The sequence below is a fragment of the Corvus kubaryi genome, unplaced genomic scaffold (assembly GCF_017639235.1).
Source record: "Corvus kubaryi isolate FWS band 111438036 unplaced genomic scaffold, C.kubaryi_AGA036_p1.0 138, whole genome shotgun sequence".
NCBI lineage: Eukaryota > Metazoa > Chordata > Aves > Passeriformes > Corvidae > Corvus > Corvus kubaryi.
The window spans coordinates 12,470,448-12,497,319 of NW_024580672.1; the positions used below are offsets into that span (position 1 = coordinate 12,470,448).

Below are 26,872 nucleotides of genomic sequence, written 5' to 3' on the forward strand. Positions count from 1 at the left end.
TTTGTTTGTTTGTTTGTTTTGTTGTTGTTGTTTTTTTTTGTTTTTTTGCTAGCTATCCTTGGTAAAATAAACAAAACACCCAAAGCAAATTACCCACAACCCTGAACAAGATCTTCCAAGCCAGCCAACATGATGTGTCACCCTGAGAGTTTGTACTGGAGAATTGCAACAGCGTTTTTCATATGAAACACTCTGCAAGCATATAGGTACAGCTCTTTTCTTTACAGTTCTGTAGTTCTGAATGTGTTTCTGGCACAGAATCTGACACCGGGGATAAAGCTCCTTCTTTAAGGGGCTTGCCAATTTACTTGGAAACAATGCTGGTGTGAAATAAAATGTTGCCTGTGTTCTTGGAGTTTGAAGACAAAGCATTCTGCCTTTGGTACATAATATCCTTATGGTTTAGATTTGTGCTGAGCAAAACAAGCAGGAGTTAAGGTCTGGCCTGTAGGGAAACAGAGTTGTGTATCACCGGGGCTGCCAACGTCTTTCCTCGCACAGATTGTGTTCTTGGTGAAATGCAGGGCTGTGTTGGTGGATGTGATATGTTTGGTGCTACAATCCTTGAGTGGGGAGTATCGTGATGCTTTTTGGATAAATATTTGCTATTTACCTCCTTGATGGTGCAGCCTTTCCTATTTTAAGTGGTAGGTCTGATCAGGCTCCTGAGTAGAGGCAGAGTCAAATCCTCTGCATGCCACTCTAACTGCATCAAGAGACAAGACCAGCCCATACATAAAGTCCCATAGTGGTCTTAATTTTTCAGTCATCAGAGTAAATCAAATAGCAGGAGGAGGCTTCAGAAAGGCCATGCCCTCACAGTACACCCTCGTGGTGTGCTGGAGTCCACCCCTCTTGAACCAATGTGTTGGAGTGCTCCATGAGGTGGAAATGCCAGAGATTACTTGTCACTAAAGAGCCAGAGCAGAGCTTTAAAATGGGAAAATCTTGGCACCGTACCTACATCATTTATTTCCTTTGCTTAGTATTCAGCCTTAGGACAAATTAATTTCTCTTGAAATCTGCTGTACTTGCCACTAAATTTGTTGTCTTTTCTAAAAGCATATCTTCTCCTGTGAAGGGAGATAAACAAAAAGTGTATGTATATATTCAATTTTAATGCATACTAGAAATCACTTTATGTTTTATTTATTTATTCAACATTAACCTTTGCATTTGCATCTGTAAATAATACTGTAAAAGTGAATTGGGCCAGAGAAGCCTTTTAGGGATTTGTTCTGTCATACAGCTTTAAAACTCAGTCATCTGTTTAAAATTTGAAGTGGATGCCTAGAATGAGTAGGTGAATAATAAATAAAAGTTATTGAAATGAATAATATCCTTTTTATCTCTTTATCTGAAATCACATAAAGGCTGCAAGTTCAGTTTAATCCTTCTGACATCAGTCAGTCTGAGCTTTAATAGAGAAAAGGAAGGAAAAAAACCCCAGACCAATAGCTGGTCTCTATTTTTTAACTTGATACAGAGCAGGAAGCTCCCTGAAAGAGACACTGGGAGACATGAGTAGTAAGAAAGAGATTGTGCTTCATGTCAGTGAGCTTTCTGTAGCTACTGCTGTTATGCTGCTGCAAAATGAAAGGAAATGCCAGGGGCAAAAGATAAAAGAGAATCGAAGGAAATGGATGTATTTTGCTAATCCTTTCCTCTCATGGTGAGAATGGTTAATCCATTGCGGAATACAATGAGGATGCTAGACCCACTTGGACTTGCTTGTGAGCATGACTTAACTGGGCCTAAGTTGCCTGAAGCCTGAGTAAGTTGCACCTGTAGTCAGGACATATAAAGGATAACCCAAGTTGTTTGATGCAACTGATGCAACTCGGTCTGTGCTGAGGTCCTTGTGTGTGTAAACCACGCCCAGTGACTCAAGGAATATTCCTGGCAGGCACTGTGCTAAAGTCAGGGCAGAATTGTAGGACTGTAGAATTTTGACTTTGGAGTGTGGATTCTCAGTTATTGTTTCTAAAAACCTGTGTGTTCTGAGAATTAGTTACCTTAATATTGATGCCTACTTCATAAGCCTAATCTCGAATTTGGACAAGGAATTTTCTTTTCCCAGCTCCTTTAATTAAAAAAGACAAGCGATGCTTTGTTGCTTTATTTTGTATCTACACAGAATTCCTTTTGGGGCAGAGGACACTCTATCGTATTCTTTTAGACAATCACCTGAAAACCAGAGGAAGTCTGGCTATTGTGGGCTTTTAGTGCACTATGTTACCCCGTCTAGAGACGGTGCTTAAGAAATATGGCCAAATTAGAATATTCAGATTGTGTCTGATCTCCTGAACAACATGGGGCAAAAAATCTTTCCTAAAATTTCTTACCACTAGCTCAGTGATGTTGGCTGGAGTGAAGTCTACGTAATTGGAACCCTTTTTGACATGAAGACTGAAGGACGTCTGCTTCCATCTCTTTCCCCCTCATGTGTTTTACTGTCGGCTTGAGCTGTTATTGGCCAAACCGGAGTTCATATTGGCATAAATGCAAAGGACTGAGTCTTTTGTCTTGATCCTTGATGGAGTCTGGATTTGAGTTTCTGAATTTCCTTTTGCTGGCTATACAGTGATTTGTTTGTATAGTTGAGTACAAACATAGCAAGAATTAATTAGCTGCCTCAGGCTCTGGACACTGCTCAAACAGCCCTTTCCAATCATCTTTCCAAATTGATCTGTGGTCCAGGTCTGATGTGGCTGTTGCATCTCTGTGGTCAAAGATACTGCCTATTCAAGAAACTTTAATTTTCGGTGTGAACACACGCAGTTTATCTTTCCAGTCACACTTAGCCATCCATCACAGCAGTGCCACAGGACACATCACTAGGTTGTGAACCCTTCCAATCTGAGCATGGACCTGCCTCCAGTTTACAAATCCAGTTACTCAAATCAAATGCAATGCAAAACCTGTGCTCAAATGATACAGTTTTTCCATTAAGGACTTAAATTTGGCTATTACAAACATTAAAGTCTTTCAGTTCTGTTGTCTACCTCCTTAGCTGGCAATCAACTCTTGTTTTGTTAAGCCAGAATTTAAATCAAATTAAATTTATTTGAAATCTTGTTCAAAATGCTGCCTGATAATTAGTTCTCTGCGATCTAGTAGTAAAGCATAGTAGTTATTTCTCAAAGCGTATTTTTTTCTCTGAAGAACCAAACTTGCACAAAGTTAGAGAAAAGGAGCTTACATATATTTCAATTATGAGAGGATGAATTGTGGGTAAGAAAATATTTCTATGAAGAATGGTGTTTGTGGTATTAAGCAGAGTATGTATGAAGCAAATACGTCTGAAACTCAGTATGGAGTTGCATGGAAATTTGGTTACCTTACAGCTGTGTCATTTGTTAACCAGAAAGACTCAAAAAGATCATTATATTGAAAATTTGGCTTCCAAAAAGAGTCATGTCACTATCTTTGGTGTTTAACTAATGAGAAGGTTGATTTCTGACTTACCTAAATATTTAGACCTCATTCTGAATATTAGAAAATATAAGTTAGGAGCAATTTACTTTTCAATACAGAAGAGAACTGATTCACTTCATAAAGCCAAATCATAGCATGACCTTGAATATAGAGTCACTACCTCATCAGAGTCATGTTGACTAGTCTGATTTGTCTCTTGTTCTATTTGATACTAGGAACTCACGTGTCACCTGCTTCCTATTAAGCAGAAAAAGCCAGGGGGATGGCTGGCTTTGTTACATGGCAGTCACAGTGAATGTATTGACAGCTGAAATTTGGAAGCATAAAGATGTTTGACATGGTTTGGGAAGAGACAACCTGCTTTTGAATCTCAGGAGCCCAGTTGGTTTAAGAGTGAATGGAAGACACTGCCTTCTTAGCCTCCCCTGGCAGCGAGGGTGATTGATAATTGTGTACAATTATTGTGAACAATCCATTCATGTTCTTTAATGTGAGCTGATTTTAATACTTTATCTAGCAACAGTCTTCTTCTTCCTCAACGTTTATACTTTCTCTCTTTCTGTCTTTCAGCTGTACAGCTCCATGGACTTTGGAAGGAAATGGCAGCTCATGCACGAGCGGGTCACTCCAAACAGGTTTTACTGGTGAGTTATGGGCACTGGCTTGGCTTGCTTTGGGTAGGTCATGGAGGGGAGAAGGGCATCTGACTTGAAGGGATTGGTTGCTTTACCTGAACATGAAGTATACCCTTGGTTTTGTTCATCATCAGTGCTATAAACTCAGAACATACCTTGCAGTGCCACAGTCTGTGTGTTCGTACCTCTTGTCTGATAAAACATGGTGTCTTTTACAGAGAAGTACAAGTCTTTTGATAATTGCAAAACTCCTGCTTCTTTGTTATACACCTGCTTAGAGTAACACAGAGAAACTGCCCAGTGCTTCAGTGACAAGCCTGTGATCATTAGACCTCCTGTTTTTCAGCCCTTCAGAGAGTTACTTTAGCCTAGAACACAGTCTTTGTGCAGAGCCAGCCACTCTGACCAGTCTCCTTATGCAATCTTGGTGAGAAGGGATGATTCACTCTGCTTTAAATCACTCTCTGAGGAGCCAGTTTCATTATAGTGACTAGTGAAAGCCCAAGATCTGCAGTTTGCTAAAAATCTGCTTTGTGACTCAATTCCTTCTCATTTCCCAAGTGTCAACCCCTCAAATTGTAAGAGTGTCTTAAAATCAGATGTTGAAACAAATTTAGTTCCTATCTCCAGGCTCAGCCATCTCAGATGCCTCTTTTCCAAACTTCTCTGCACCATGTGAAGGCTCAAGAACTGACTTTTAGAGAGAAAAAGAGAAGTGTAGTTCTTCTGTAGTTGAATTTAGGATATGGGGCTCGAATCAGATTCATAATTCTGTACTTACTATATGCCAGATGATGGGGTGTGTGTGAATGTGTAGAAGTGCTGATTTACAGAATCTGTGTATAGCTGAAAGAAGTGTCTGGTCTTAAAGACCAAAAAAGACTGTATTATTAAGGAACCGGAGGGTAACATTTTGGGTGGTTAAAAATAAAAAAGACTTGAAAAACTTAAAAGTTGACTCCCAGTTACAAAGCATGTTACATATCTATATCTATATCATTTTAGAGTCAAATTCACACAGACATTTTTGTACCTCATTTAAAGCCCCTGGAATCCAGGCCCAAAATATCTATAGATTTTATTTGCAGTGTTTCCACACCTTGCACTGGAGGTAGACTCCTTATTTTAAATTACCTACATCCTTCTGCAAATCTCTCTAAACATCTTTAGGCTCCAACAGTTAAAACATGGCTTTTTGGCATCAAGTCTAGAGGTTTCCCTTAGTGTGCCTGAGGAATTTGGACAATGTGAGGAAGTTTTGAACACCGAGGAAAGGAAGTTTTAAGGCTCCTAAGTCACATGGACCTGCAAAATATATCAAAGGTCTAGAACCTTGTCTGTCCATGTTACTGTTCCACAATTCCATAATGTAGGAAAGGAAGTTATTTTCTCCTGGTTCAGGTGGCAGGTGGATGACTGACGTAACTATCAAAAATCCTTTGATCTCACTATTCATACTGGGTACACATGAGAAAGGTGAATGTAGATCCTCTCCTGGTGTATCCTTCTGCAGAGCAGAATAGCTGTTCCTTGGAATAATTTTACCCCACCCTTCAAATAACACAAGTGGGCTTAGGGGAGAGAGGCTTCTTGGAGGATAAAGTGCAAGGGCTAAGTTGACTTGGGAACAAAGCAGAATCTCTTCTTAAAGGACAGGTTGTAGTGTTGTGCCTTATTTTCTGCTTTCATATAATAATGGTTAATGGAAATTGCCTGTTTGTCCATTTCACACCCAAATATGTGTTGTTTTCCACAGTCTGCCTCATTTTTCATAGTCTTTTGCCTGCAGTTTGAACACTCTTCTTTAACAGTGCATTATGTAACACCTCTCTTTCAGGTGCCTTTTTCTCTTAGGAAATGTACAAGTCTTCTATAGTTAAAACTCATAAGACATAAACTTAGAAATCTTCATTCTACTCAGAAACAGCAGAGTCCCGCTGAGAATAAGCTTCCCAAGAGAGTGAATTAGGTTTTTTCCAGAGTGGGAGGGATTTGAACCAATTCATAGTGCAGGGATCAGAGGTATTGAAGTTGTGGAACATAATAACTCTCCTTAGCTGATTTGTTTCTCTTTTTCCTTCCTTTCCTTTTAAAGCTACAAACTGTGATGGCTTGCAAGCTTTGGCTTGTAAGATCTGTACAGAAAAAAAATGCAAAAAAGAACATTTTAGCCTCAGAAGTTTGTCGATTTCTTTTTATTGGGCTATGAAAGAGACAGAAAAGTGGGTATAGCTGTAAGTTTCAAAGGGACACGAGCCACTACTCTGTGAAGCTCACAGAATCATAGAATGGTATGGGTTGGAAAGGACCCTAAAGATCATCTAATTCCAACCCCACTGCCAGGGCCAGGGGCGCCTTCCACTAGACCAGACCGCTCAAAGCTCCATCCAGCCTGACCTTGAGCACTTCCAGGAGACAGACATCCACAGCTTCTCTGGGCAACCTGTTCAATTGTCTCATCAGCCTCAAAATAAAGAACTTCTTCCCATTATCTATTCTAAATCTACCATCTTTAAATTGAAAACTCCCTCTCTTTAGCTACTTAAAGGTGCTGTAAGTTCTCCCAGAGCCATGAGGTTCACACAGACCCACCTCTCAGGTCTGTCAGTCTCCCTCTGGATGGCATCCCTTCCCTCAGGCGTGTCGACTGCAGCACTCAGCTTGGTGTTATTGGCAAGCTTGCCTCTCCACGTCACCAGCCTATCGCTGTCCGTGCCATCAGTCTATCAAATACTACATTATTCAACTTCTGAATTCAAACTTCCATGGAAGTTGAAATAGTAATGATAGGGAGATGCCAAAATGAGGTAAGCTGCTCTTTTGTTTGCTGCTCTGCACTGTTCATTAGCAGAGGCTCAGGTAAGCATCCTTCATGAAATGGGACAGTCTCCGTCTGATTGGAATGCAGCTGGCTTTATCTGGGACAGGCTTTGCTGAGTATGTTTGCCTTCAAAACATGACTTTCATCTCTCAGGCTGCTTTGAATGGGCTTGTGAAAACTGCAAAGTTCACCTGGTTCATGGGGTCAGTCAACCTGACAGGGAAAGGTCTTATTTTTCTCTCTGAGTTCTTTCTGAATAATTATACCTTCCCTGAGAGACCTTGCAGATAGAGATTTTAAGGCCAGGAGAGAATTGCAGTTGCTTCAGAGCTTGTGAGATTGGGATGTGAATTTTCTCTCAGCAGAGTAAGCACAACCTCTCTGTTAGTCATGGACACACTCTGCATTTTTTGGTGTAGCTCTAGTAACCAGCATCTGTGATGGCTCTCCTCTGGTCAAAAACAAAGCCCTAAGCTCCAATCCCAATTTGTGGCATTGTGTCCTGGCTCTTCTATTCAACTTCTTTCCTTAGTCATAGATGTTGGTGCTACTCACTCGTTTGTAGTTTTGTGTTCTGATCCCATATGGATGTCACATGTTGAGCTGTTCATGGGACATCTCTCATCCGTTCCTGAGCCCACTCAAAATTTGTGCATGAGCTGAGATTCACCCCTGGGCCACTCATAGTTATAAAAAACTAGGATTTGAGTTCTCTGCTTCGGTAGTAGTGATTCATTTGTTAACTACACCCACTGATGGCAGTGGCAGAGCTTGAACAGAATGTGTTACTTGATGTATGTACAGGCATCCAGATTTGGCTCCCATGTGCCTTGGCCTCAGATTTTAATAACTTAGGATCCTGTAAGACTAGAAATAGGGAATTTACGCTAATGTGATACAGAAATTCCAAGATCACTCAAGATAACTGGAACCAGCATGGGTGCAAAGTTTGTTAAAAGCCTACTCAATGTTCTTTTCTTTCAGAACACATTTCTGCAGCTCCCTCTGGGCCCTGTTCATTTTGTGTCACTGTAACTTAGACACCTGTGCTGCCATGTGGAGGATATAAAAAATAAAGCCCATATTTTGTACAGTAGAAATGTTGGGGAAGTTTCCTCGCCTGTAAAACACATGGTGTGTTCTGTGCTAAGTACTGTTGCTCTTCTGATAAAAACTCACAGGACTTGAATTGACCTTAAGTTCTTTTTACTACCTCTGCCTTTTCCTGCGGCAGCACAACGGGGCTAAGCAGTTTGGCTACTGGAGCATTCACCCAGCACTTTGATGGACCACAGCTTTTCCCTGTCATCTTGGGTGACTCCAGCTGACTTTCCCTTGCTACCTTGTGGGTGAGACTGGGAAAGGAGAGCACCTTGATGACTGTAGTGGGTGGAGTACTCAGATATTCTAATGTGAAGTGCTACAGTAGTAGATTAAGAGCCATGGAGGGTGCAAGAGAATGAAAAGATGCTTTAGTGGCAGATGAAATCCTTTTATCATCTTATGGCTTAATTCTTTAAAATACAAAGTTTCTCAAGGGGACTTGTGTTTTCTGTCCAGCCAGCTGAATGGCTGTGAATGTCATCCCCTGTCCACCTGTCTTTGGAGGCCCTGCTGCCTGTGTTTGCTGAGCAGGCACGAGAATCACCATCCTGAGCAGAGGACAGGACTATACTCCTTGGGACACCCATACCCTTTCTTAGGGCTTTTCTTTTCTTTATTGGAGAGCACATTCCTGTTTCCTGCCTTCCATCATCACTGGGGAATATGAAGTGGTGGATGTGGGACCATTTTCCTTGTTTGGTTTTTTGTTTTTTTTTTTTTTTTTTGTTGCTTGTTACAGCTAGACATCTCCCTTCTCTCATTTATTTTTTTACTCGTGCTCTCTGGGACTGTGAGTGATTCTGTCAAAGCCTGGCAGCAGGAAAGTGGGGAATACCCATTTGTGTGGAAGAGAGGGAGAAATCTGCACAGCATTTCTAATGCCTCTGGGGATATTTGGAGCCCTGAAGTCAGTGTGCAGCATGAACCTAGTCAGTAAAAGCCACTGAAATACACACTAATGATGAAAGTTGGATAGATAACACCAACAAGGCAGGAAAGGAGAGACTGGGACGAGGAAGATAGGACATGCACTAGTGTGGCTTCAAGGACCAGCGTTTGTATTTGCAAGTAGAAAAATTTGGTGTATTAAGCAGTTCTCAAATACACTACTGATTCCCTCAATAAATCTCCCCAGAATTTTATCTTTTCCCTTTTTTCCCCTGTGATAATCAACCAGATTTCTGTTTTGTTTTGCGGTGGTTTTTTTGTATCTATGAATGCCAGACACAATGACTGATCTCTGAGGATTAAAAATTGGGAGAAGGGAACACTTTCACTGGAGAAAGAAGGAGGCTGCATATCCACTGACTTAAGTTGTGCTTTGGAGTTAAAGGTTTTCTGTCACAGTTGTTTGAGGAATGAGACAACAAATTTTGTCTTTCAAGGGCAAGGTTTTCAGTCTTTTTTTGTGATTTTGGATAGTAACAGATGATAAAAAGTATCAGCCAGTGTATTTCTTTTTATTTGCAGCCTGAATTTCAGGACGACTATAGCAGAGTCTGGTTTGGATATCTGATAGTAATGTAGCAGAAGTTAAGGGGTTTACCTCAGTGTTTCTAAGGGTTATTATCTGGATTTGTATGTGCCTTCACACAGATGTTTGTGTCTGTTTTTATTTCTTTGTCTTTGGGACAGCACTGATATTTCCTAATTCCAGTGCCAGTTTTGGTCCGCTCAGCAGTTTCAGCAGCAGTTCCAGTAGTGACCTTTGGATACAGCTGACATTAACTTTACTTGCCTAGTTTGTCAGCAAAGAGATGGTTAGTCAAACATGTGCCTGTCTCTCCTGTAAATCCCACTAATCATTAACTACCAGATGGTGTCATTGCACGGTGCTGGGGAAACATCGCCTGATTTTTTACAGCCAAGTTTAGTGTTAGGAAAACAAAGTCTTGTAAATGTCAAATTGACTCTTAAATAATCCTACATTTGAGTTTTTCAGAATTTAAACCATACCATACATGGAGCTATGGATAAAAGGAATGACTCCAGTTTGGCAGCCATGGATTACACCTACGAGCATCACCAAAGCATGTACCCAGTGCCTATTAGTGGAGCCTCCCTTGGGCTAATGACTCATTTGGCTCTGGTAAGGGACTTGCCTCCCATGCCCCGTGGGCAAGAACAGCCCGGGAAGCTAACATAAATCTGGGATGTGTTACTCAAGCCACCTTGACCATGAAGTGTGCTAGGCTGAGGACAACATTTTCAAACTCTAGCTTCAAGCTCTGTAATACGAATTCAGGAGAGATGAGATCTTCTCAAAAATTCTTGGCATATATTGGAAGATTTCCTTACAAGTTCACTTTAGTTAATTAAAGACCATGGTGATAATAAACCAAATTTTATTTTCCATTTCAGTTAAAAAGGGGCAAAGTGAAACTGTGAAGCTAGGGATTTTATTTCATTTTGTGTGCCTACAATTAATGCCATCGGCACTATAGATACTTAGTGTTTCCAAATGTTAGGCTGTAGGTGACTCACTTGTGATTACACAGTAACTCAGTGGCAGAGATATAAATGGAACATGGATATAGAGGTAGATACTTTTTTATTGGCTGAAATAGTGTTTATTTTTTGTTGATAAGTTTTAAGTTAAGAAAGTTATTTTAGAATTCATGGTAACATTATCAAAATGTTTCTCTCAAAAATTTAACAAAGGGATATCATGTAATGTTTGATAGTTTTTGGATGGTCTTTTAAAGTCAATTTAAAATTTGAATAAAGCTTCATTTTGCAATATATGATTTTTTAAAAAATTAAAGCAGGGAAAGAGTGCAGTCTGAAACAAAGTGTGTGATGTTTTTTTCCTAAACATAATCCTATCCTGGTTTTCAACTACAGATTGGTAAGTGCTTTTCCAAGGACACTGTGATAGATTTTATGGATATCTAAGAGTATAAAAACCTAAATTACCCTAAGAACAGGAAATATCTTCACTCCATGTCTCTGGGAAATGCTGCAGGACTTTTTTATAGACACTGAACAGACCCCACGGGTTCCATTAGTGCCTTTGGTCCCTGTGATGTTCAGACAACTATTCCCCTTTCTGAGCACAGCCCATGTTCTTTTTCTGAACAAATTTATGAGAGATTGACAGAAATAGTTGGATCTGGGAAAGCATCTCTGTAGAAGGTGGGAAAAAAACCCATAGTACAGTACTGGAGAAGTATTACAGACTATTTTCTAGTTTACCTGGGACTAAAGCCAAAAAGCTCTGGGGGTTTGGTGGATGTTTATACTGACTGATGACTTTATCTTACAAAGGAAATTTGTTAGAACTAGTCTCTTGTACTAGGCATGTAAGCTCTAAGTAGTAGCTGATGCTTTACTATTGTGTGGTGCTCCTCTCCTTACTGCCTGCTTTCCTAGGAAAACAAGTGTTTGACTTTTTTACTAAGTCCCATGGATGCCTGGGCTAAAAGCTCTTAACAAGAAAAAAACAACCAACCAACCAAAAAAACATACTAAAAACATCTTGGCTAGAAGGCTTGTGTGTGATTGTGTGATTATGAAGGGAAATAATTTTAAATACTTTAAATTCTCCTTTAAAACCTGTGAACTAAATAAATGAACCATAAGAAAGGTGCCACATGATAAAGTCTCACAATACGTATATACCTCTGTAATTCTGGCTGCTCTCACAGCAATAATGAGTTCTTTCAATGAAGGATATATCCTCTGGAAGGGCAATTTTGGAATAAGTTGTCTTTGAAGGACTTTTCTTTCTAACCTCCTTCTTTTTCTCTCTTACCTCCTTTTGCTTGAGAAATGCAATGTATCTTGCAGGAGGAAGGATTATCCCTTCTCCACTAATGTAACTGTGGATGTCCTTACATAAATACTATCTGGCTTTAGAATTTGGGATTTGTTGTGGTTTTAGTACAATTTGTGGTGTTTGCCACATTTATGTCTTTAGATGTTCTGTGGCTGGCAGTTATTTTTTTCCTTGAGGCCTCAAAAAGTAAGGGCTGAAATATTTTTGTTAATTTGGTTTAAATCTAATGCCTACCACTAAATGTCACCTGTTGCTCTGCAATTAGTGCTTTCAGACATCAAAAAGCCTTTTGCTTTGGTCTCTCACCTATCAGGTTTCTTTATGTCCCAGGGGCCAGTCTCTTCTCTTATCTCTCCCATTGCTAACCTTGGATAATTCTATAACCCCCACCTCCCCCACACTCTCTTTGACTAAGTGTCTGAGACTGAAGCAGACTTGATGAACCACTAATAAGAAAGACCAGGAATGCTTTGAGGAAGTTTGTTGGATATTTCTCCCAATTTGTATTGATCCCTGGATGGCATCCCAGTGCCATGTCTGACTGAATAGCGCATGGTGGGAGGATCTGTGTTCCTCTCATGCAAGAAGGTGACAAATAAGCTCTCCAAACCCCATCACTGTGTTTCAAAGGCCAGTGTTGGAAGCTGAAATGCTGTACTGCTGACTCATGTAGTTTGCCTGGCCTGACTTCATCCTGCCTCTCCTGATGCACGTGAACGTGAATTAATTAGACACAAATTAATTGCAGCCTGTCAGGAACAGTCCCAGAGTAATTCTTTGTGATACTTTGTAGGAAGCAATGATGAAAGCCAGCCCTCTAATTAATATATTGAATAATGCATCCCTCTGAGGCATATGGGGATCTCCCATACTGTCATAGCTTGGCAAAGCTAATCAAAAGCCAGGCTGCCAGGCTGAGAGGTAGCATCATATTTTGTGTATTCTGGCTAGCAAGGAATAGTTTCCCACTTTTTTTTTTTTTTTTTTTGGTGGGGAATTTGGGTTAGGTTTCAGCTTCTGTTCTATATCATATTAATCTCTTTGTTTCTGGAAAAATGGGTGAATTCTCAGTGTGGAAGGGAATCCCTCTTGTTTTCAGATGACTGAAAGATAAACATTTGGGAATTCTTTTAAAATCACTGCTGTACTCAGAAGTTTAGGAATGACCTTTTCACATACTCTGATTATGGACATAATTTTCTGGCTATTTCATTCAGTGGAGAAATACCTACAGGCATCAGGAGTGAGCATCTTTTGTGGATCCATCCTCCCTTTGCCCCAGACCTCATCCCAGATGGCCCACTTGATTTCAATAAATGCACCTTTACAGCTCTTGTTTCTTTACAGCAACTGGGGCTGGCAGCATCCTTGCATTGGAGGAAGTTGCAATCTAATGCAGGATTTATCCTCACCAAGTACATCAGCACTGTCAGGGACCATTTTTACTTGAAACTAGATACCTCAAAATTCTTCAAGGAGATTTTCTCAAGAAGAATCAGGAAGGACCCAGGTAAATTCCAGTTCATTTCACTGAAGTGATTTCAGCTGCTGAACCTTTGGAAATTTGCCTGGCATTAAGCTGAACAAAACCAGTTGTTTTATTTAACAGAAGAAGTTGAGCCCATGCTGCAAGGAAAGAACAGTCTTATCATGGCAAAACAGACAAGATGTTTCTGCATTAATTTAAATGTGAACCATTTGTGTTGCTCAGTAACATCCATTAAAGATAAGGAGGTCCGTTTTTATGCCTTCTGCTTGTTGTAAATTAACAAACTCTCTTAAAACAACAATTAATCAGCAGTTATATGAGGCAGAATTCATTCTCGGCAAGAGAAGAAAATGGAACTCCCATCCTTTCATTCCCTGGCATTCCCCTGAGTCTCCTCTGTAGAATGAGATGAGTTTAATTTTGCTATTGTTAAGCACAGTAAGCATGAAGCTACATCAGAATGTAAGGGCAGGAAGGAGTATCTTATTAGCTGCACTACAGGTTCTTTTAAATAATGTTGATTCAGTAAGTTGTGTCTTGCTGATCATATAGAGAACAAGGACGAGAAGCCAGTGAGTGATGCTGTTTCACTTGCGTATTTGTAGTGAGTTAATTGGAATAAGACTTAGCAGTGGTTATCATAGCTCTGTAATTATCTTGCAGATAATTGTTCTCCATTGGGCAGAAGGCAATAAAAATGGGAGGTAGACACATTTCCATGTTTAGTGGAATATCAGGAGTTCTGTAGGTGAGTTTGAGAGAGAAACATACTCACCTGTGTCTGCCAGCAAATACTCAGGAGATAATAAATAATGCCTGTAGACTTTAGAGCTGATTTCAGTAGATCTGGGTTTTCTCATATAGGAGAAAATCCTGCTTTTTATTGAAAAAAATAAAGAAAACCAAGCCAAAAACTCTGTCAGGTTTTTGGCCAAAGGGTACAGACGGATTCTTAGGTTTTGCTCACAGTATTTTTTGTTTTCAGGTTTTGATTGAAAATCTTTGAGGGAAGGAGCCATGTTCCATTACAATATTGATTTTTTCGGGCCATCTGTAATAGTGACTCCCTAAAGCCATTCTAGATCTGCAGTAGTTTCTCCAGAATTCTTTTTTTTTCTTTCTACAAATCATTAGATTTGAACAGTGTGCTGGCACTTTGGAATTTGCCTTGAGGATAAAAAACCATCAGAGTATTACTTTTCATTTGGCCTTGTACTTCTCTTTCCTTTTATTGCTCCTCTGTAACCACAGATTAAGAACCTCACAAAGAAGCTCTTGATTTACCTACAGCTTGACCATACAACTTTGCTTCTTGACATGACTCCCACTGCAGCATTCTGCCCTGAGCATTCTCACTTGAACAGGGTAATGCTTTGGGGATGATGCTGCTGTTCTGAAGAGCTGGGAGTGTGTCTAGTGCTCAGCCCCCTGGGCAGCCTTGTCTCCTTACTCTTTGTTCACCTGCCTACCTTAGAGCAAAGGGCCCACAAGAGGTGTGTGAGCAAAGGGCCCACAAGAGGTGTGTGGTTTCTCTGGTCTCTCCTGCTACGGTGTCGCTCTTTTACTGACAGAGACCTGCAAGTGACTGTGTTTTATTCATCTCTCCATTCTGCCTGTGAGGATGCTTCTGTTTTGAATGCAAACCTGTCTTGTCACGAGACACTTGGTGATCGGCTGACCTCATGTCACTGTTGCTTTTACTAATCACAGCCACACAGACTTGCTGTTTCTACAGACAGAGCCTGTCTTTGCATATCTGTCTGCTGCCAGAATCCCTTTTGTTTCCTGCTTCTTTGTCTTTTCCTCTTGTGGTGTTGGGACAAATGAGCATCTCACTCTCAGCAGCTAATTGAGTGTGATTTTTTGGGGGCAAGGAGACACGATGATGCATTTATGCTTGCTGGTCCAGAACAGAGTATTTTATTCTGCTCCGTGTTTCTCCTCCTTATCCTTCTTCTTCATTCCTTTCTTTCTCTCTTTCTTTTCTGGCTGATGGCTAAAAGTCGAATGAAATAAGCCATTTGTTCTCTTCAGGTTAGTGTCTGAAATGCAGAGAAACAACTGTCACAAAAGGTTTGTGACACAAATCTATTTTTTCATATTGTTTTTCCCCAAAATGCATGAAATGAACCACAAATTCATTTCCAGAATGTTACATGTTATCCCAGGGTGATTCTTCACAATATCCTGCAACAAGGAATGCAGAGACTCATTCTTCCTTAATTAATACAATGTACAATGCTCATAGGCATGTGGGGCTCATCAGCAAATCCTATACATCTTGTCTGTGCCAAGTTTCATACTGGCATCCCCTCTTTGGACAATTTAAGTTTTATTTTTATCCGTCTACTGCTGCATTCATTTATTAAATGATGCTCTCGCTCTGAAGCTTTTCAGAAGCACTTTATTCTGCCTCAGCCTCTGTTAATAGCTGAATCACTGAGCCTCAGCATTTTGGGCATGTCATATTTACAATTGGAAAATGTTTGTACAAATGAGGGCAATTAAACACACAGTGAACTGATAATCTTCATTTTGGTGTAAAACATCTCTTGAATGGGTCAGGTTTAAGATACTTCTGCTAGGAAACAAACCCAGAGGAATATTACAAGTCTTACAAACGTTTCCTTTGAGGGAGAGAAGTAACTCCAGTGAAATCTTCAGCTACAGGACTGCCAGGCTGAGCTGAAGGATCTTTGAGCATGTACTTTGCTTTTCTAAAGTGATCCCAAACAGGGCTGATTCATGTTTCATGAAAAAGCAAAGCAATAATCTATAGCAATTCCCCATGTACATGACTTTCAAAGGAGGGTAGCCAAGCACTGGGAAAACATTAACTGCTCTTTATAATACAGTAGGCACTGAACTAATTTTAAGAAAATGCAAAAATCCAAAAATATATTTTATTCTTTTTCCCTAAAGGGACTTGAAATTTAGAATATTAAAAGTGTCCTGCAAAAAAGTGTCCCTTCCAGTAGAAGGCAAAACAGAATCAAACCCTTATGTTGGAATGTGCTTAAAACTTGTCCACCATAAAATCTGCAGACCTCTAAACCCCAGGTAAATCCCTTCTCTCCTCTCTAGAAATGCCCTCTCCAAAGCAGCACTGTTGGTGTTGGATGCCTATGGGATAGAGAGCTGATGGTGTGTCGTGCACTCAGGCTTTGAGATGTCTTCAGGACAGTAACATCTTAACTTGATGAGCTGATGCTTCATTATTTCCAACATATCCGGATGCTGGTACTGCTAGGACTTGGCAAAAAAAAAAAAAGGGCTTCTTATTCAATTAGGATAAGCCCTCAGGAGTACCCCTGCATAGCCTGGATCAGCTGTACTCCAATGAGTCAGGAGCAGCAGCTGCATGGGAGCAGCATGTTCAGCTCCTCAGCATCAGGACTGTGGCTGCACCTGGGAGCAACCAGCAACCAGGGCTGGCTTGGCATGGCTGACACTGCCTGCATGAGCCTCAGTCCCCATAAGGAGCTATTTCAGGGGCACCACTGAGAAATTAAGATGCCAACACATGCCCTGTCTGTGTTGCTGGGCCTTTGAAACCTTGACAGGGCTGTGAATAAGGATCTTTGGCCTTCTACCCACACAATTTTTGGAGTATATTTCACAAAAATGTAGTTATATTTGTTGGGGGTTATGGTATAGGTTGGGAAAAAAATGCCAGAGGACTTTAAAGGACTAAGACCTATTAACTGGATGAGAACACATATTTGTGTATAGGTTTTGGTGTTAGCATAAAGGGAAAAGAAAAAATATTAGGCAACAACAATTTTTCTGTTGCTAAATATACTTTAAAGGTATTCCCTGTTAATTTCTGTGATATAAGGGGTCACTTTCTTTTATGTACTGAGAAGAGAAAGAGATATTTCTGTGTGCAGCAGAGGCTGCTGCCTTGCATGGATTCTCTGGTGGTGGTTGACATGGTTGAGCCTAAATGTCAATTTTCCCCTCAAGGAGAGGATTGATTTTCCCATTCTTGGTCTGCTGTATCCATGAAAGAACTGTGTGTAGCAACTTTGTAGTTCAGGGCCTGTGATCCACTGAGTTTACAGGGAAGGTGCAGCTTTAGACATGGGGTATTAGTGGGGATGAGGAGCAGGGAGGCAGATGCATGTATGTACATGTGGAAACACATGCACATGCCATGAACACCTTAAGTTTTGTTTTCTTTGAGATACCAGGCAGAAAACCTCCTTAAAATTCACTGGGACCTTTTAAAACAGGATTGGCTTTGCTGAAAAGAAATTAGCTGAGAATAAAAACTTGGCAATTTTTTTTCCCTTATCTTGCAAGCTAAGTCTCACAACAATTACTTCTGCCGATGTCCAGAACTGTAGCGTCACGGAAATTAGCACTGGAAAAGATGTAGAAAGCTCCAGGGACCTGGCTAAGACAGTTCCTTACAGTATCTTCCTGCCCAGCTTTTTTCCCTAGCTTCATTTGAAATATGCTGTGCAAGGAGGTTTTGCCCATAACTCTTCAGAGACCTCATCACGTCCTAACACATCCAGCAGTGTCTCCCCTGGCTCAGCCGCCGAGAATGATACAGTGTTTTATGTGTTTAATAAACACATTCTTTCCCCAACAGTTCAACATTTGTAGAGTTCTTAACTATGGTAGTTTACAGTGGGTGGTTGGCCCAGGGTTGTGTACAGGTTGTGTGCAGTGGGCTGCTACGTGCCCAGAGTCAATGTCTGATGGAGCTGATTTTAGACCAATTAATACGTGAATCGTCTTGACCACCTGAAGCCAACTGCAGTTACTGATACCCCGACAAATGTGATGCAGTACCAGATAGAGGAGAAGCCTGTTGGAAGGGTATGTGTCATTTAGCAAGGGTGCCATGTGGAAAACTCCAGGTCAGTTGAGTGGGACGTGAATGGATTAGTTTCTGCTTCCATATGCCCATACAGGCATGGCCCTTGTGTTGCTTGGGTGAGTTAGTTCCATGCGCTGCTTGCCTGGTACCACACAAAAGTGTTTATTCACTTCTGGAGCAGGATGGAATTAAAATTACAGCAGACTAATTGGCTAATCCAATCCACTAATCCACTAATTTAACTGCAGTTGCCTGCAGCAAGAGGATGAGTTTTTCCCGCCTTGCATATTATTGCACAATAAATGTGCCTTGTCCCTTGCTGTTTCTAGCCCTTATTTACTGCACAACATCCTGATAGGTAGTATCCATCTGTTTCCTCTGTCTCTTTACATGCACACTGGCGATTGCCTTCAGCCTGACATCTTAACCTGCAAAAATGAGTTTTCAAGTCAGCATCTTGGGAGTCTCAGTTTGTTGTAAAAGTTTTGATTTTGTTTTCAAAGCTGGTGAACGCCACTTTGACTGGTCAGAAACCAGACACACCCCTGGCAAAAAGCTCAGTCCAGCAGGTTCCAGATCAAGTTTGGAAGGCTGACTCCTGTGACCTGAATTTTTGCTTTTACTTTGTTGTAAACCCCTAAAACAAATGGTGCTCACATTCAGTGATACTCACTCAAACCTCCCAAACTACTGGGTCCAGGAGATAGAGCAATAGAGTATCTCTTACTCTCAACTGATGGTTTAGGGAGGAAGGATCAACAGCAGGCAAGTGGAATTGCTCAGCTGTTTTGATTTAAGATGCTAGGGGAGCCAGATCTCAATGCTCCTTTTCACCTTTAAATGGCTGGCATCTGCAAAATGGGTAGAAAAAAATGCAAAAATTGTTTATTCCATGGAAAGGCATTAGAGTTGGTAGAAAAAGTGAGCTGGGGTGTGAAGTAGGCAGGTAACCAGGAGAGTCTTTTTTCTTTTTTCATTTCTTTGCATGTGTTGGCATTTTTTTATTTTGAAGTATACAGCATCTTATAGGAAAACATTTCAGGAATAGTTACAGTGCAGAATATTGTGTTTTCCCTGCCCTTCTCACTGGCTCTCCCTCCCAGTCAGAGATGAAATATTAGCTGAGTGGCCTAGTAAATGTGCATCCATGCACAATGCTCTTCCCTCAGGATAGAGATAAGGATCTTCCCAGGATCATGTCCATCCCTCAACTTTAAAGAACACACAGTCTTCTTCTGAAGGGAGGAAAGATCTCATAAAAATCAAGAGCTACCATGAGAACAGAAAGGAAAAGCAGCAGCAGAAGATAGAAAAAAAGTAACAATTGCTTCCTTTTAATGGAATTCAGAGGTTGTTTGAATTCTTAATTGGAAAATTATCCTATGCCTGCTGCAATTCTGGCTGCAGGCTCCACATTTTGAAAACTGCTTTTACAGCAAGTTGGGGAATGTGTCAGCAGGAAAAACTGACCTTTCCTGTCACTACTGCTTGCATCCTCTCAGCATTTTCTCATGTGAGGGGTGATTAATGAGCAGGGATGGTGGAGGATGTTGATTTAGCTCCATTTCTCACAGTGAGGGTGCCTTCTTTTACTCCCTATGGCCATCCAAGACAGCAGCACACACAGGTGCATTTTGTGAACCTTGGTTTAAATTTTGCTGTCTGGCATTTCTGTACATAGAGAATACAGAGCTGAGCTGTGCACGGAGCCTGAGGTGTGACCTGGGTCAGGACCTTGGGCTCCTGAGTGTTAAATACTCTTGTCTTTGTAAGCCTCTGAACAGAGCTGTCAGCCAGAGCACCATGAAAGCCTTACCCAGCCACCCCACTCTGTGGGCTGCACTTGGTTCTGTAAGTCGGGATGCTGACATCTCTTCTCAACAAGCTTCAGTTGCTTAAATAATATTGAACAGTGCATCCTCCAGATGTTCTTCAGAGAGATAATGTGTGAGAAAATACAAGGCTATGAATGTGTCTCTTCTTGTTTTCTTGCTGCTCCTGTATTGGCAGACCTGAGAGGTTGTTGTTGTGAATTCTCAAGGCTGGAGAGTTACAACAGGATAAAGGGATAAAGGAGTAGCTTTAGAGTCTGTGTGTGTGTTTTTGCAGCTGTGCTTCAGGATCTGCATTTACATCTTGCTCTTTCCACTGCTGACTTTTTTGCATTCTTCATGTAAAGCTCCTCCAGACAAATGACGAGAGACCATTTACTAAAAATACCTGAATTCAAGAGTCAGAGCAATGCAAAGCAAAGCTCTGTTCTTTGCCAGTGGGAACAGATGTGAGGTGAGGCATGAAGAAACAGCATTGACTGGGGATCTGTTTTGCAATCAGTCATTGGTATAAGCGAAGGAAGGATGACCAGTGCATCACTTTTCAGGCTTGTTATCTGCCTGCAGATAGAGGAGCCTCTCTTGATTTTGGGTTGCAAAACACTTTGTGAGCTTTTTGACTTGCAGAGCACTATTTGGTGAACAGAGGAATACGAGGGGTGTGCTGTGTGCTAGTCCTTTTTTGTCATCATTGTTATTCTGAAAAGAACCATTAGGCTTGTCAAAACTAATTAAGGGAACAAGTAAATGGCACTGGAAAGGAACTTCAAGCTAGAATGACATGTTTCAGGAGACTACTCTCATTCCCTGGTGCACACTTAATAGGCATTATGAGTAGATCCACAGAGCTTGTGTATGCAAATGCACAATGGTAATGAGTATTCTGGATTTTGTTGGGATATGCTTAGGTTCTTCTAATTACAGTCCCTTTTAGAATGAATAGTATTGTCACAGACTGATGTCTCTTATTACCTGGGCCAGGAACAGGTTTGCCCCATTGCCACAGGGGGAGATACAGTGCCCTCTCCATCTGGGGCGGGGGATGACCCAGAGGGTGTCAGGGGACCAGGTAAGGCCACCTGACATTGTGGTGTCAGGACACACCAAATGGCTCTGAGTAGAAGTCCTGGTGTCTGGCTTCCAGAAGGATGGATGCCAGAAGAGTGCATTTAAGGGTGAATTTAAATAGGAAACCTGTTGGGAAGGGCTGCAGGGCAAGTCCCTAAAGTGTTCCCAACCTTTGCCTCAAAATGCTGAAATTACCACTCTGTTTCATAAAGTTGTGATGAATAGATATGATAGTATCCCTGTAGTCCCTATTGGCATGTCATAGGCAAGGGTGATGCTTGCTGAATGACTGAAATTACAGCAATTAGTGCTACTCATCTGAAAAAGGCAGAAAGCTTCTGCAATGGACTAGAAAGACTACTTTCTATATACGTTGGGGACTAATACTGCAGCACACTTTAATGTTTTTCACTGATATTTAAAGGAATTTCTATGTATCCTACTGTCACTTTTAACTGTGTCCATGTAGTGGGAAGATTTGACCCCAATAACTGCTTGATCACAGGAACTCAGGCTCATTCTGGCATCCTTACTAATAACAGACAGCACTTTCTTCCTTGTGGGATCACCCTGGAACTGATGGTAGCGATTAAGGAGCAGACTGTTTCTCACTGTGAGTGGAATGATGAAAGCCCTGCCCGTGCTGCTTTGTTCTGTTGTGTTGCTATCTTTTGGCCACAATTCAGTGTGTTGTGAATGGACTTGCTATCGATGTGGTGCCCTCGTTAATGAGCGGTGCCAGTTTCAGTTACCTACACAAGTGGGTCATAATGTAGTTGTTTTGACATGTGCAACACTGGCTGATCTTAGCTGAACTCCAGCACATTTATATGTTTGTCGTTGCTTCAGTTGCTGTGTTTTTTGTGGGATTCACAAAAATATATCAGAGCATCTGTATTTTTTTTAATTATTATTATTTTTAATGTTTCTGCTGTTGATGCCCCAAGGATGAAAACAGCGAAAGAATGTGATTAAAATGTTTTCAGAACGTTGGGGAATTCTGAACGTTGGCTGGCTCGGAGGGAATCTATTATTTACAATCTACTGTATCAAATTCAACTCACACCAAATTAGAAACTGATTTTTGTCATTGTCCCTTTTTAATCTAACCCTGTGGTTAACTCAGGAGAGGCAGCACCATAAATCACGTGGACATCTATGGATTTTTTTTTCCCCTGCTAGCCATTGCTAGGACTAAATGTTCATCTCTCAGTGATTCTTATCATCCAGGACACTAATAATAACATTTCTCTTCTGGGCTTGACTTTCCCTCTTCCAGGAGGAAAGGTATCTTTTTAATGTGCTTTGAAAAACATTTTTAGGGAGTAAATAACAATGCACAGGAAGATTTGGCTTGGGGTGCTTGAGTTTCAGCTAGTGAGATTAAAGAAACTCCTCGTGCCTTGTTTCATAATTATCAAGGACCATGGATGGCATGGGGTCATGGTGTGAATAATGAATGCTTTCTCACCTTTTTCAAATCAGAAATTCACCATATGTGCTTCACTGTTTTTCTTTTGAAGATGGAGAAATGGAGGTAAACAACGGTAAGACTGCCCAGCAAATCAGGGGCAAGTTAGGAAACTTAGTCTTTCGTGTCTCTAATCAGCCAAATAAAACCTCCTTTTACTTTGCTTTCTGAAGGCATGAGGCTGCTGTGCCCTTGGTTTTCCTTCAGCATTAAAACAGAACTCTGATTTTACTGGGTCTTGGGACCAGCTCTCTTTGCCACCACAGGGACGGTCATGGTAGTCTTGATCTTGTAGACAGGGGACAGGCAGGATCACTCTCCCGTGCCTGGGAAGGTTGGTGTAGGGCCCCTGAGTGTGGTCTGTGTAGAAACACAAGGGAGATGAGATGTTACAAGATGGGGACCTACATACCAGGTGTCCCAAGGTAGGTTTGAACTGGTTTTGCTTTCCCTCACCATCTCTGTCTGATCGCAGCCTTTCAGCTAACTGGCTGTCTTCTTTCTCTTTCTCTCTCTCTCTGTCCTCCCAGGTCAGTGGCTGGTTTGGATAAAGAACCTGACCTTGTGCACATGGAAGCCCGGACAGCTGATGGACGTGAGTGCCTGCAGCCAATGCTAAAAACTGGGCTTTGAGCCAAGAATGGAGTGGGAATGAGAATTCACTTTACCCATTTTACCTCCCCATTTACATTTTAATTGGTAGGGGAGATGTGGGTCATGGGGTTTGATGTGATGCTCTTATCCTGAGACTGTAGGGGAAAGTCATGGGCTGCAGTGCTTGTGTCTGTGGAGAGGGTGGACAGAAGCACAATCTGTTGGGCTAAGGAGACATCTGTTCTGTTCCCTATTTAGCTGTTCCAGTATCATGTAGTTTATATCAACTGTAAAGAGCTGGGCTACCAGCACTGTGCCATGGAACCTCTGTGCACTTCCAGAGGTGCTCAAAACAGCTGGGTGGTACCTGGGAATTTGAGAAATTACCTGGAGTCAGACTTATTCTCTGGCCAGAATGTCCCTATGCCCCTTTGTTTTGTACTGAAAGTATTTTTTAGTTTTGCTATATTCATAATGTATGAATAGGTGTTCCATAATAAAACATTATGGGCCTTGAAAAGGTGCCTGGATCTAAAGCAGGAAATAGGAAAAAAAATTCTTAACTCCTCACTGAAATGAATCTAGTCACATTTGCAGTGGAATGGATTCCTATGTAGTTAATCTCCAGCAAAGACAATGGTATTAGATGTAAGTTGACTTACTCTCTCCAAAGTGTTCTAGATATTTCTTACAGGAACTGCAGCATAGCAATGCATCTGCTTCTGGTGTGGAACTTTACTCCAGTGTGAGGAAGTGGGAGCAGTGGGACAAGTGTCCCTTTTTGGTGCAGGGTCAGTGTAGAAAACCAGCACAGGATTGAAGAGTTAGGGGATTTCTGGGGGGAAAAAGCCTCATTTTTGTTGGTTGAAAACTTTTCTCTGTTTTAGTCAAGCACTGCGTAGGCCAGATGTGTGAACAAACTCCTGTCTATCAAGTTGGCTTCTCTGAGGTGGTGGATTTCTAATATCACTCATTGGCCTCCCACAGCTATTTAGTGATGGCAGCTGAATAAATATCAGGCAATAAAAGCTCAGGGGTGACAGCTGTTTGTCGAATATGTGGAAAAAGCGAAACAGGCCGACAGGTGGGTGGACAAGGTAGGGAGGCATCTTCAGTGCCTTTGCTGCTGTGTGTACTGTCACAGGTATGATGGGAGAAGTGGTCAAAAACAAATAAAAAAAAAACAAGTAAGCAAGCAAACAAACTGCTGATGGAGTCTGTTTTCAAACTAAGTTTAAACTTGCTCACCCAGCTATTTGAATATTGGATATGTCAAGGATGTAAATGTTTGAAAGATGTATCCCCAGCTTACAGACAGCTCTCTTCCTTCAGGTCTTGTTTGCTCAGGGGTTTGCTCTTCATTCTTGTTTAATGTATAAATTCAGCATTTTGAAATTGGCAGCTAATGGTGTTGAGGGTTCCACTGAAAGTCAGGCTTGGCTGGTGGTGTCAGCAAAACAGCCCCATTGCAGGCACCATCCCAGACCAGCTGGGCTGTGCTGGCCTTGCTGGAGTGTACCAAATGACTCCTCTCCCAGCCCAGCACAGCACAAAAGAACAGTGTTGCTCCAATTAGAGGTTTTAAAGCTTAAAAGAATCTTAGTTTGTGTTACAGAGCAATGACAGCCTCCCCAGAGCACTACTGTACAGCTCTGGGTGCTCAGGAATGGGGTGCTGAACTTTTCTCCCAGTTAGTTCTGTAACCAAATTGGGCCTTTATGTGCTCAGTGAAATGGCTGAGGCACTTACACCTGCTGGAAAACAGGGCCCCACAGTTACTTCCTCTCGATCAGAAAGTTTCTGATGGAAGTTTTCCTCAGTATTATGCAGAAGGAAGGAAAGGCTTCTCTAATGCCTCTTTTAGGTCAGTCTGGTGGCCCAGTCACTTATTTGATGCATTAACAGACATGGATTTAAGTATTCCCATTGTGTAGTTCAATTCAGGGAGAAGAATCCATGCCTTCAATGTCACTGGCTACTTGAAAAATACATTATTCTTCTAGATTGGGCATTTTTCTTTCCACTTCTTCTGTTTTCCTCCATGCATTTCATTAAAAAAAAAAAAAAAAGTAAAGAGAAAAAGCGGTGGGGAAGGGAGGGGAAGGAAAGGAAATGGTATTAGGATTAGACTCCTGAATTTGATGATTTGATTTTTTTTTTTTTTTTTTTTTTTACGTGCTCTGGAGCTGGGAGCAGGTGGTGGGGCATGCTGGAGTCTCATTCATCCATAAATGAGTCAGGGCTATCAATAAGCTTATGGATCTGGGAGCTGGAAGTCCTGTTCACCTCCGTGGTGTCTGTCCTTCAAGACATCTTGCCACATGGTTTTGTCTGTCCAGTCATTAGAAATGGTTGTGTCTCTGAAAAACCCATCTGCCCCATGTCTAGTCTCCTTAAATACTGCAAGATGCTGATAATTCTAGTGCCTATCTGATCTCAAGCTGTTCCCATCTTTTGTAGCAGATGAAGTTTTTCACATTTTTTCGACATCTTGGCAGAGTCATTGTAGCAGAATAATAATCGAGGCTTGCATTTTTGTATTATAAAAATATGTAGGAGCCTTGGGCATTGTGCCTTCTTCCAGGGTGTAATAGGCAGCAGCAAGGACAGGGCTGGATGCAAGGGAACTATTATGAACACACTGACACAAGCACCCACCAGCATTCCTGGGAAGGATATATTGAACTTTCTGATGTTCGGTGAGCTAATCTTTGCCCTGCTCACAGATACGGTGCAATAAACAGGATTTGAATTATAGGAAAAAGAGGGGGAAAAAAGCTAACCAGAAAGATAAAACAGTGTAACTAATTCCTGGAGAGTCTACATGTCTTTTTCTTTGGGGGAAAAATTATTGAGGCCAGTGAGTTTTTTCTCCCTCCCATGGAAACCTTCACGATTTTACGATTTTAAATCTTGCCTGAGACCAGGACCTGATTTAAGCTGAGCCAATCTGCCAATGCAACTTGTTTCCATCAGCTGCCCTTCTCCCTGTTAGCCAAGCTGGCCAGCCATCCCCGCTTTCAGCTGCCTTATTAAGGAAGGAGCAGGAATTGCGGTCCTGTGTCTCTGTAACTCACAGTGACCTGCTCACAGGTTGGCCCTTTGCAGCCTTCAGCACAGTGACACAACAGGTTTGACTGTCTCACTGCCTCCCTTCAGGGACCCACGTCTCTGGGGAGAGCCTCTTGTGCTCCTGCTTCCTGCCAAAGCTGGCATGGCTGGCAGGAATAGATGAGACTTGGTAGCTCGGCTTATCTCACCAGTTTGTCCCTTCCAGTTTCAAGAAATTGTTTCCTTTTTGTCACTTCAAAAAGGGTAAAAATACATTCCAGAATCTCAAGATGGAAGACTGTGTTAAATAGCAATGAGGAGGCGGTTCAAGCTCCTCAACTGGAAAATGGCTGCACATCTGTGAAAGCCATTCCCTAATCCTAAGTGAGGTGGAGAGAGTTTGTGCGGAGGCATGGATGCTGGGATTTGAGCTACAGCAAGCCCTCCAGGCTGCTCGATGTCCATATTGCCACATTCACAGATGAGCTGAGAAAGTGGCTGGATGTTGGTTAGAAGCATGAGAAGTTTTTGATGCTGTCTGGGAAGTAGGGAGCTCTTCTCAACTCCTTTTGCAGTGGCATATAATAAAAATCCCAAAAGTAACAAAAAATCCACAGGCGAAAAAAACCCTGAAAACCAAAACACCCTTTAATTCTGGTGTTGTATAGGACAATACATAAATTGGAAGGAATCCCCAGATAGAAACAACCTCCCTTAAGAAATACACCTCTCAGTGATAGGTATGCAAGGCTTTGGAGGC

At 41.5% G+C, this 26,872-nt stretch overlaps 1 protein-coding gene across 1 annotated transcript in view; it reads left to right on the forward strand.

Annotated features, from left to right (window-relative positions):
• Positions 1-26,872, forward strand: part of SORCS3 (sortilin related VPS10 domain containing receptor 3) — a 118,745-nt gene that overhangs the window by 10,881 nt on the left and 80,992 nt on the right. Inside the window, exons 4-5 of the mRNA XM_042018508.1 lie at positions 4,009-4,082; positions 22,998-23,062. Of these exons, the coding sequence (XP_041874442.1) occupies positions 4,009-4,082; positions 22,998-23,062 (139 nt within the window). The remainder of the gene's footprint in view (positions 1-4,008; positions 4,083-22,997; positions 23,063-26,872) is intronic.